At 43.8% G+C, this 12,600-nt stretch overlaps 1 protein-coding gene across 2 annotated transcripts in view; it reads left to right on the plus strand.

Moving 5' to 3' along the window:
- LOC106814745 (glutamine synthetase 2 cytoplasmic-like) overlaps positions 1–5,634 on the plus strand; it is an 8,586-nt gene extending 2,952 nt beyond the window's left edge. For both annotated transcript variants that reach the window (XM_014819201.1, XM_014819130.1), the window contains exons 4-8: positions 441–587; positions 968–1,095; positions 1,348–1,547; positions 4,878–5,058; positions 5,387–5,634. In XM_014819201.1, coding sequence (XP_014674687.1) covers positions 441–587; positions 968–1,095; positions 1,348–1,547; positions 4,878–5,058; positions 5,387–5,494 — 764 coding nt within the window. In that variant the 3' untranslated portion in view covers positions 5,495–5,634. The remainder of the gene's footprint in view (positions 1–440; positions 588–967; positions 1,096–1,347; positions 1,548–4,877; positions 5,059–5,386) is intronic.
- The last annotated feature ends 6,966 nt before the right edge of the window (positions 5,635–12,600 follow it).

The following is a 12,600-nucleotide window of genomic DNA, read 5'->3' on the forward strand; positions in this document are numbered from 1 at the left end:
AGTCGCCCTGGAAAGTGGAAAAAGAGCCCTGGAAAATGAAAAAGTAGCCCCCGAAATTTTGGGGGGGTTTGCAAAAAGAGCCCCGGAAAGAAAAAAATTAATTTTTTCACTGATGCCTACTCTCAATTATGAAATTACTTGTACTGTTATAAAACGAGTTGATTTAGTTTTAATATTGCTTTTTGCTTTATGCATACATTGACTACTTTGGTAGAGAGATATGTGGAGGGAAAGTTTGGTAGTGTGAAGGCATCTATTAAGGGAGTATATATATGCATGATATGTCAGTTCTGGAGTCTTTAAAAAAAGCAGAAAGTTAGAAGTAAGTATAGTAAAAGGAGTCTATAAAAAGGGATAAACTGAGCAGAATAAGAAAGTAGATATAGTGACTATGTCAGTATAATAATTGTTTGGTGCTAATGGTGATTTTGCAAATACAGACACGAATAGAAGACATACATGTGCTGATGTGATGGAGAAGTCAAAGGAGCAGGAACCGTGGTTCGGTATTGAGCAAGAGTATACTCTGCTGGACATTGATGGCCACCCTTTGGGATGGCCCAAGAACGGCTTCCCTGGACCACAGGGTATGATCTGTTCTAATTCTACATAAGTCATAATGCTACTATCAGAAGCCATAAGTCATGTGTGAGTCATCCTGGCCGTGAGTGGCGTTGGTGAGAACCATATCTAAATGACTGCATGTAGCAATGTCCATAAGGTAAACTGCATCATGAGACTAGCTGTGGTAGGTGCAGCAGTAGCTAGGGTACTGCATACACCATATTTTTTGCGTACAGATATTTTCGCGAATTCAGACTTGACCGACGGACAATTCGGTATGAATTTTTCGCGTGTTATTTTCGCGGTCGGGGATGCGTTCGGGGAAAATTAAACCACCGCGAAATATGCAGCGTATACAGTAAGTGGCACTGCTCTCTGATGTGAGCATATTCTGGCATTGCAGGCCCATACTATTGTGGTGTTGGTGCGGATAAGGTGAACGGGAGAGACATAGTGGAAGCTCACTACAGAGCCTGCTTGTTTGCCGGCATCAACATTTCTGGAACCAACGCTGAAGTGATGCCAGCTCAGGTGAGGGAACATTGAACACTCCCCAGCACTTGTTCTTGAGATCAAACTTGTGTAATGTCACTGTGCAGGAGCTGCACTGCTTTACTGATTACATCTTTACTGTAGTAAAACATACAGAGAGTGTATGCTTGCATTCACATAGGTAGATGTGCAGACTGTTGTTTGTTGCTGCACGAGTTAAGTCTGTGAGTAGTTACGATTAACATTCGAAGTCTGTTGTCAGTAATCCATTCTTTTGTTCTCACTCAACAGTGGGAGTACCAAGTAGGCCCCTGCGAGGGAATCGCGATGGGTGACCAGCTGTGGATGAGTCGATTCCTTCTCCACCGCGTTTCTGAGGACTTTGGAGTTGTTGCGTCTCTTGATCCGAAGCCGATGGAGGGAGATTGGAATGGAGCCGGGGCGCACACCAACTTCAGCACGCTTGATATGCGATTAGCTGGGGGCCTCAAGTAAGTCTGCTGGAGTAAGGCAAACGTTATTGCGGAAGCTTGATTGTTGGCCTAGCGTGGCGACAGTGTTAGTATTGCTGTGTCACGGCAGATCGATGTGATAAAAAACCTGTTGCCTTTGCCCTTGCCCTACCGTTTTGGGGTACTATCCATCAGAGAATGTGAAATTCATCAGACCTATCAGACCAAAGGTACTTTTGGGCAGGTCCGGCAGGTTCACTTTGTGGATCCAGTGTCCAAAACCTTTTCAGCAACTGGGCATTCAACGTTCATTACCAACTGTTGCATGTACGAAGAATCGGTACATCCTGTGCAAGTCTGAGAATAAACATATCTTGCATTCCCGTTTGCGTTTGAGGAAACGTGTGTAAATTCCATAGCAGCAAACTGCATGGCGTTGCTCTGTTAGATTATGATAATTCTAAAAAAGTTATTTGCCAACAGCACGGTTTCCTATCAGTCCAACGGCTCTAGTGCTTAAACCCATGCAGAGTTCATCATGCTATAACTCATTAAACTAAAAGCCTGAAGAAGTGTGCAAGTTGGAGAATAAAGACATCTTGCGTTCCCTGCTACTCATAAATTTCATGCCACAGAACTGGGTTCTTAGTTCGCTGGTTGGTAGTGTTTGGCCGATAGCTGGTTGCCACGTAAACACTGGTTTACGTAACCTGTACAGTATAAGTTCATACATTAACCTAGTAAGTACTTCTACACTGGTGTTGTGTGAGTTTCATTTAGGATTAGTGCTGTGTGGCATGTAAATTCCAGTGCAGAAAACTGGGTTGATATTTTTATGATAACTCTAAAAAAAGTTGTTTGCCGACTGCATAGTATCAGTCCAACGGCTCTAGTGCATAAACTCATGCAGAGTTTATTATTAGCTCATCTGACATAGTCAGATGCAGCTTGTAGAATCGCTTGATCGTCCGTCCGATCGTCCGATCGTCCGATCGTCCGATCGTCCGTCCGTCAACAGTTGGGCACAAATCTTAACCGCTCGACGTACGGTCACGATATTCGGCACATTGGGGGGGATCGTCAAAACGAGTTGGGATGTCGAAGCTGGGGGTCAAAGGTCAAAGGTCAAGAGGTGTAAAAGAAGGGGGAACATTCACTCCTTAACTTAAGGTATAGGGAGGAAATGCAGAATTGCGGCACAAATCTAAACGGCTCGACCTAGGCTCGTGATAGTTGGTGTATAGCATCATGGTAGGAAAAGCCATCACTGTGCCGAAATTGGAGGTCACAGGTCAAAGGTCAATGGGCACAGGGCAGATTTTAGACATTTTCTGAGGACATGGTCTGACGGAGCGATTGAAAAACTTTTTTGTTTCAGCGGTGACCTAGCATTTTTATGGCTTTATTGAAAGGACCATGAAATGTCCCTTCTGCTGACATGCGAAGAGTAAGTGTCGGATAACCTTTTGACCCTCAAGAGGAGGGTTAAACATGGATTTGTTGACTGTTAACGAAGGCCTGAACTGCTTTTGCTATTGTGGATGTGAGGCTACAGTTGCACAGTACAATTGCAAAGGCAAATGTTTGTTGAACAAGGTTTACGCTCCTTAAATCATATTATTTTCTAAAGCAGTCTCTGTATTAGCACACTGAGTAGCACCCTGTATTAGCACACTGTAATGAACCCTGACTGCTCGTGTGTGTAGGCAAAAACATGGGGGCAGCCCATTACGCATGCATGGGGGTGAACTGGCACTATTCTAATCATAATTATTCTAATCATAATAACCTGCAATGCAGATGTGTTAACTCACAGCTGAGCGAAATTCTCCTTGCCTGAATATACTCCTGCCCTGCCTGCAACTCAATGGAGTGAGGTTATCACGCACGAAGGGTGATCCCATCTTTGATTATTGATGACACTTGCACGCGCCATCTCGCGGCAACTGCTTTTGCTATTAGAGCATCCTTCACCCGCCCCCTCCCCCACTCTCCCCCCACCACCACCACTACGCTCGCGCTCGACACATATCCATGATAACATGTTAATATAGCGAAGTCACAACTGTATCTTTATTACTGTACTACCGGTATAGCAAAGCCTAGCTATCATAGATTTTAGATCTGTATTAGTAGTATCCTAGATATATGCTCTGAGCACGAACGCGGGGATGGGACGGTGCTCTTCATTCGTTTGCCAGTGAGTTTAGCATCAGAACACCTGCCGTCAGGTGAGCGCTGTCGCTCTGCGGCACTTGTGCTATAACTCTATTAAACTAAAAGCCTCTTTATTAAAATGCAGTCAAACATTAACACAGAGAAAACAGTCTCTTAGATTACGAAAAGACCTAAAATGTATTTTTTCATGATGAAAGGGAACATTTGGCGGAAGAAGTTGTGAGAATAAACAATTGCATAAAATTTCTAGTAAGACAGTTTTCAATTTTAATTTTGATTCTGCTCTGTTGTTACATTTCTACACTGCCTGTATGCCATATAGCTAACTAAGGCCAAAACTAAATATATGTGTGGTTACCGTTACATGCCGAAAAAAATAGGGTAGGTAGGTAGGGAAAGCATTTTATTTTCTTGAAATATTTTATTTACAAACCATGTCCGAAGGATGTGCGTTGTGCCATTTGAAGCAGGAACTGTCCAATTAATAAATTTTTTCATTTAAAAAAAAATATTTTTTTACTTTTTTTTTACTTAAAAGAAAATTTACAATAAAATGTTTAGGGTCGCTGGGAATAAATAGGGTCGGTCGGGAAACCGTAACCACACCTATATTTTGTTTTGGCCTAAACTAAGGCTTTTTGTGAGAAGGGTTTGGGTTAAGTTATTTGAATAACACATAAGGTCATATGTAGTACGGTACAGAAATTGTTGCTACAGTAGCAGTGAAGGAACTACCCAAGGCTGAAAAATCTTAAAAGGGTGCATTATACAGTCCAACTGGCATCTTGGGTTTTCATCTGCTAATTTCATAAGTAGGGCATGCCCCAGAAATATTTCTTCTCCTGGTCCGTGGTCGTGGAAGTTTCTGTGTCTGGTGCGATGGGCATATCAACAAGGTACAGCATAACTAGCGGAGTGTTATCTGAAACATATGATAAGTAGTTAGTCATAGTGATATCATGAGTCCAAAATGTTAACCTTTGAAGTGAAGTATCATGCAAATGTTATGACACATCAAACGTTTTGATAGTCATGGCAATTTTTCTGACAACCTCCCTCTCTCATAACAACATCTGTCGCAATCAGCAGCTTCATATACAGGCATTGACTATCGCCCACCCATCTTGTCATGTTGTGCCTGCACGTGAAGAAATAAATTTGCGACAGATGTTCACTGATGATCGTTTGCAGGGCCATCGAGGAAGCGATAGAGAAGCTGTCGCATCACCACGTGCGCCACATCAAGGCGTACGACCCGAAGGAGGGCAAGGACAACGAGCGCCGACTGACCGGTGCCCACGAGACGTCCAGCATCCACGACTTCAGTGCCGGCGTTGCTAACCGTGGCTGCAGCATCCGCATCCCGCGCAACGTGAGTGCCGCCGCGCACCCGTCGCGTTGTCGTTCGCCGCGCGGGAGTGGTTGTGTGTGCACGAGGGCCCACCCCTTCCTCTCTAGAATCTGTGTCACTCGCCCACCACTATTCATTGCGTAGCGTTGTCGTGTAGTTGTCGTGTGAATAACGTGTTCATGTTTTATTTACGGGGCTGTGGGTTGTTATCGTGCTCGAACGTCGAGGTTTCATTTATCGTAACTGCGTAGGAAGGTCGTGGTATCATTTTTCTCCTATCAACTCGGCCTTGCGAAACATTGTTTCCTGCCGTGATTCGTGCTGAAATGACTGTGTCTCTCACATGCAGGTGGTAGAGGATGGATGTGGATACCTAGAAGACAGAAGACCTTCATCAAACTGCGACCCGTACTCTGTGACTGAAGTGATTGTCCGCACGACGATTCTGAACGAGTAGATCACAGGTTGCCACCGAATCTTTCCATGGGGTGGTGTGACTGATGCAGACGTGTGTGAAGCCCTGCGCACACGTGAGTTATTTTACTCAAGTGAAATGACGCATGAGTCATTTTACTGACGTGTGCGGCAGATTTTCGTTGAGTAATTTAACGCATGCGTCATTTTACTCACGTGTGCGGCGGATTTTCGTTGAGTAATTTAACGCATGCGTCATTTTACTCACGTGTGCGGCGGATTTTCGTTGAGTAATTTGACTCGTACGTGCGTCATTTTACTCACGTGTGCGGCGGATTTTCGTTGAGTAATTTGACTCATGCGGCATTTTACTTGAGTAAAATAACTCACGTGTGCGCCGGGCTTTATGTGCGCACCACGTTTAAATGCATCGAGCTGCGAAATATAGTTGTTAATGTACTGCCTACAAGTGTGTTTGTGCGGTGTGTACATAGGTTTATGGTTAAATATCGTAGACTGCTCTCATACGTTGGTACATGTTGTGTAATGTGTGTAAATGATGGTTTAATATGTGTAAATCGTGAGGAAATTTCAATGCACATTAGATTGTAGTATATTCATGCGAATGCACAGTTGCATGTGCATTGCTATGTAAATAACATTTTCAATCTTTCACTGATGGAAATTAATAATAGGATATTAAATGTGATTGCCTCCATAGGGTTAACAAAATTAATTTAATACTGTACGTTTTCCCCAGCCCCATTTTGCATTGATGGCATTGGTTACAGTTTGATGTGTTTACTGATGTGAATAATAAATTATCGTTTGTTCATTGTTGTATTAGATCTGCCCAGAGACCTGTTGTGATAATTAGGATAATCCTGAAGTTGATGTTTTAGCAACACAGCTATATGCAGAGGAGTAGCACTCCGTAGTAGATCTTCGAACTGGGTTCTGCGAACACTGGTGGCCGGCTCAGGAGGTCACCCTCCCCTAACAGTTTTAAGTAAAACGGTCACTATCTATTACATCAATAGCTAATAAATACCTAAGGTATTTATTAGCTCTTGATTACATTCACATATTAAGTTTTCAAATGCATGTTGAAATAATATCTTTACTTTAGAATACTCAGCCTAATAGCACACATGTAATACATTCCTAAAAAAAGTATTTTTAATGCCGGTGAAAAGCGTTCTACCTACAACCACGTGTTTTTAGTGATTATATTTTGTCTTAGTCATACTGTGACGCGAATTCGTTATTGGTAATCTAATGGTGTATGTATTTTATGTAGTGTTTGAATTGGTATATTATATTTTGTTACGCAATTCATGAATCGTCGTGCGCTTGGACCTTGGACGCAATTATCTTATTAGATTAATATGTACACATTCCAATGTACGTTTAATTTCTGCATCGACCTATGGTGCTAACGCGTGAGTAAAAAAAAAACATTAAAACTTATGAGTAGTTGTGATTAATTAAGCCGCCCGATGATACCAGGTGCGCTTTATATGCAGTTGTCTTCTCGCAGCCGTTACTGTGACGAAATAAAGCCAATTGAATTATTTACGTCTACAGCTTTACGTGTTTCAATACTTCATCCCTCGTCGCTTCGTGGGCCTCTTTCACGGCAGGCATAATCGACCTGACAGAGTCGAGCTGATTGTATGAAATCAAGAGTACATAAAGCCCGGCCCACACGTGAGTTATTTTACTCAAGTCACTCACGTTGGCGGCGGATTTTCGTTGAGTAATTTGACTCCTGCGTCATTTTACTTGAGTAAAATAACTCACGTGTGCGCCGGGCTTACTAGACCCTATTAGTCTCTATTATGTACTCTTGATGACATGTAAACGTGACCGACATTTCACCTGAGATTTCAACATAATCGCGCTTACTACTGTCGACAGGTGAGGGACACGTGGAGGTTACTTTCTAGTGTTCCGCGTCGCAATCTTTACGGACGTTGGATATCTCGCACAGTTATGTTATCAGGAGCTTATAAATGGATTTATAAGCTTTTGATGTTATGTTGCCAGTTCGCCAGTTCGTTATCATATACCTGTACTAGAAAGAAAACGCCACTACTATCAAATTGATACGATATATATTTCATTCAGGTGTGATCGTCGGTAAGTTAAGCATCGCAGGACAGGGGGGAATCTAAACATAACTATTGAAATTTTGCAGGGGTGTTTTGGGTTAGATGTCAGACAAATAACACGCATTACTCTAAACGCAACTACACGCAGATCGCGAAATATACAGAAGTCAAGTCAGATAGTCTGAGTGGAAGGTCAGGGTTGCGTACGTATATAAATAGTCAGGCACGCTACAAGGTATTTAATCATCTTCAGCTTGGAATTTAGCTCGTCAAGGAAACCGTAGGTGGAGATTGTCGAGGTACTTATTTATCGATTTTTAACCACCGTATCTTTAGGGGTTAACTAGTTTTAGCGTCAAATGAACGCGAGCTACTTTCAGCGTAAGCAGAAATCCGGAACGCTCCATCGTTGCTCACGGTAACTGCGACACGCTCTGTACCCTTGACACACTTATAAATGACATAATTATTCCACGGCTGGTAGGCGATAAACAGCAAACCAGTTAATCGTTGATGTCTTGGGGCGTGCTTTACCATTCGTTGCGCTATACGCATTTCAAGATGTTCGAATGCGTAACAATTTGGAGAAAAAAATTATATATTAGACAATATGTTGAAATAAAAATATTAATTTTATTATATATTATAGAGACGTGCTTCCGTGCGCTTTGTGAAATATATATTTTCTAAGTACACGGGACTAGGTTGATTATATATATTATCACCATGAACTGTGATTACGAGGTAACTTTGTTGGGTGTAAATAATACGGTTCGAAATCTGGAACCTTTGATGCCTTCAAGTTTGGTCAGAATGCAGCGTCTATCTAAGATTCTAGCCAGTACGATCTGGTTTGAATTTCAGGTTGTTAGCGCCAACGGCGAAATATGTGGCTACTTTCAGGGAACATTCACTATTGAGCGATGGAAAAATAATGGCTTGTCCTCAAGGCAGCCACTCCTAAAAATTTAGATGCGGCAAACGTAGTTGCGTCTATTGAAGTATCGCGTGTGCTTGGAGAGGACATACATGCACGTAACTGCGGCTATCCCCCTTTTCCCGTGCCTATGTGGCGCATAGGGCGCGGTGCCTATCTCCGTTTCCTCAACCCGAGGCCACGCAGCTGCTTTCACAGTAAATACTACAGCCGGGGGAATTAGTCCAGCTGGTAGCACTGCGAGTTAACTGCGGTTATAGTTATACCGGCTATACCGGTTATAGTTGCGAATTATAGTGAAAAATAATTCTGTGTATGAGTTATACAGCACGCACATTCACCAAACGTTTATTTTTCTACACAGAAAAGATTTCATAAAACATGCAAGCTGCCACGTAACCTCGGCGCTTTGTAACGCAGGTGACGTCATTGCTGTGGCGAGTTTGTGGAATTGCTAAATGGCTCTCTCCGCGTTTCACGAACGCAGTTATAGACACACAAAATCCGGTCCGATGGCGCTCTATTGAAATATGTGAGCAGCGCTATAGCCTCGGAAAACCATGCACACGGTCTGAAAATCACATGAAGGAGGTCGGTCGAAGCCGAAATCAAAGCCGACGGACAAACCTGGTACACCATCAGGCAACTCGCTCAACATCGAGTCAGATGACGACTGACGAGGATTCATCAGTGGCCTATGCTCCACCCAAGAGCCACGGGTGTGACTGACTACTGCTATAGCCTAGCTCATTTCGTTTTACTGTAACAACAGTAACCAAGGCCGTACGCAGGAAATTTTCTGTAGGGGGCAAAGGTACTCCCCATGCCCCCTGTGCCCTAACGTTTCGCAATTTCACATTTCTTTATTTAAAGTGTAATATTTCTTTGATGATTTAAGATAACCTTTTGTCACATTTCTATTTTATTTCTAAAAGTGCACAGTATTTATCCCATTAAAAGGCATACTCTGAAAATCTCTAGGGGGGCAACTGCTTCTGCTGCCTCCCTGCTGCGCACGGCCCTGCCAGTAACATCGTAGACTGATTATGCTCCTGTCAGTTATGTAAATTAGATATCACGTGTATTATCGAAATTCTACATTAAAGATATGGAACACATGCCATGCAATAATCTACGTTACTCGACACACATGCACGCGCAAGCTATTGCGCGCGTACCCACGTACACATGTAAAAGCGCACAAACAACCATGCACGCACGCACGCATGCAATCAGGCACGCACGCACGTATGCAAGCAAACACGCACACACGCGTGCAAACGCAAGCACACAGACACGCACGAACACAGGCACGCACGCACGCACGCACGCACGCACGCACGCACGCACGCACACACGCACACACACACACACACACACACACACACACACACACACACACACCACACACACCACACACACACACACACACACACGCACGCACGCACGCACGTACGCACTCAGCAAGGCGGCCCGCACGTACACACGCACACAATGTTGTCTGAATTGTGTAACTATTGCAACATATAAAAGACCACCGATTAAAGTTGTTCACGTACTCCAGTGCTCAAGCAAAGTCATTCCTCGTTAGACGAGGCATACTGGGCGTGGCAGGTGATCCGGGTGCATCGTAGGGCAAAGTCATCGGTGCACTTTTATAATGAGTGGCGCATGGGGGGAGGTGATAAAATATGAGGATCCAGTAAATGTGGCGCAGAAAAGAACGTCTTCGTGATTACGGAATTTCACAGACATTTTCAATGTGTCTTCGCCAAAGAACGAAAATGGGGCGCTAACAAATATTCTCGTACGTGTTAGTTTTTTATCTCATTGCAAACACGCTAGATTTTCCGAGGATGCCTAGCAGAGCCTTCACATGGTTTACTAAAGTCGAGCACCTGGTACCGTCCCGCCATCTAGTGAACGTTTTTAACACAACACCGTAAGCAGCAAATGCGCCCTGCCAATGTTTTGTCGAAAACGTTCGCAAGATGGCGTAAACGTGCCACAGGGACGAAGTGGAGCTAAGCAATAGCCACCGATCTCTATACTGACTTAGATATACTGATCTTAGTATAGAGATCAGTGGCAATAGCAGACATGTGCCTAGGTCATATTCGAAAGCGGGGAAACGGCTGGATTATGAGCCCCCATCCAAACAACTATAACACGTTATCTGCAGAGCTTTTAACAATAGTTTCGACGTCAACTGTAATTGAAGCGGTCAAGGTAAACCAACGGATCATGCACGTTATGTTTTTAGTCACGTCGGCTTCCCATTTTGGTTCATGTATTCCGGAGTGAGTCCGTGCGTGTATGAGCATCTCAGATCCGTTGGCATTAGTAGTGATTAGTAAATAGGAAGTGACGTTACCATTGATGTGTTGCGTCTTGTGAGGTATAAAGAGGGTACCTCATTAAGCAGGTAATTGTAGCTCGCTAGAGAGGCTGACTAACCAGGCTAAGTGCCCAGCCGCGAGAATTAGCCAGCACGCTTCATCATCTTCATCTTTATTGCGCGATAGATGCTGTAGGAGGGATATGTGTGATTATACGCGAGTGTACCCGTCCGTGCGCGTGCATGTGCGTGTGTGCGTAGGTGCGCTGGCCAGTGCGTGAGTGTGGGTGGCGTTATTGTGCGTGTGCTTATTGGCGTGTTTGTCTGTAAGTGTGTGTGCGTGCGTGCGTGTGCGTGCGTGCGTGCGTGCGTGCGTGTGTTCCTGCGTGCGTGCGTGCGTGCGTGCGTGCGTGCGTTTGTATCAGTGAGCGGCTGTCGGCGCGCGCCTGGATATATGCGCACACGTAGCTCGTGCACGTACTTTCCTGTCTGTCTAGCCGCAGTCTGTCACCTGATGACGTAACCTCTCGCTTATGCAAACACTAAAGTCATCATCGTTAAGTGTTGCTAGCGTATCGTTTATACGCTTTGAACAGCATCATTCAGTCGATATTTTCTAGGTCCCCGCTGTGGACACGAGCGCATAGTCGTCGGTAATACTGAAACTGGGTCTTAAGTATAGTACTAATCCTCGTATACAGAGTCGGTGAATCATAAACGAAGCTTAATTCTGGCCGCGTGTGAGTGTTATCCGTGCAGTCGATCGGCTGGCATGGTTTCGTTAGAGTTATGCGTGTAATAACATACCGGCTTTGTCGTCGAATCGTTCAACTCGTATTAGCTGGCCGGTCGGCTGATGTGTACACTCGGCTCGTGGATGTTGCAGCCGCACTCATTTCATCAGCAGCGGGGGACTAAGCAAGCGAGCGTGCCTTATAGGAGGCGTATAACAGTAAGCGTCCGCGATTGTTCACCGTTGCACTACTTCGTCTCTAGAAAAGGCCTTTTTTGGCATTTTTTTTCGCCGAAATTCGGCACTAGAGTGCAATAATTAGCATTGTGCACGCAAGTTGGATGCCTCCCTGAATAACGACGTCATCCTCTAAACGTCGCGGGATATTTTGCCGCAAAGACATAAAGAATAATATAAAAATATAGAATATATAAGAAGAAAAATAAAAAGAATATATAGAATATAAAATGAGAATAATATTATTACTTTAACTGGATGAGTTGTAATCAACAAAAGGAAAAAATTGACGAAAAAAAACTGTGGGAAAAGACCAAAAACAAAAAGAACGAGAGAAATGAATTAAAAAGCTGGCTAACATTCCAAGAAACATGACTCTTTCTTTCTTAATATGGCTATCATATCAGAATTACAGCGGGGAATCAGCGTCATACTAATTTCCCCAATGAGTTATCTTCGCATAATTGCAATTTCACCTGTAACCCGAATAACTATATCGAATCGTCAATTGTTGCCGCTGCTCATCAGAATTCACGTCACGTTGCATCTTCTCTCGGTGGGCATCTTTTTCACAAACAGGCATATTCGTAGTGCAACGAGGTCGCAGCCTGCGGCGTACAAGACGAAACCCCTATTATATATACAGAGCATAATTACAGAGCATAATACAGAGCATAATACAGAGCATAATTATACACGTCCGCGCGCGCACGTGTGCATGTGTTTGTGTGTGTGTGTGTGTGTGTGTGTGTGTGTGTGTCGCGCGGCGCGTGTGTTTGTATGTGTTGTG

This window comes from Priapulus caudatus, unplaced genomic scaffold (genome assembly GCF_000485595.1).
Source record: "Priapulus caudatus unplaced genomic scaffold, Priapulus_caudatus-5.0.1 Scaffold1, whole genome shotgun sequence".
Lineage (NCBI taxonomy): Eukaryota > Metazoa > Priapulida > Priapulimorpha > Priapulimorphida > Priapulidae > Priapulus > Priapulus caudatus.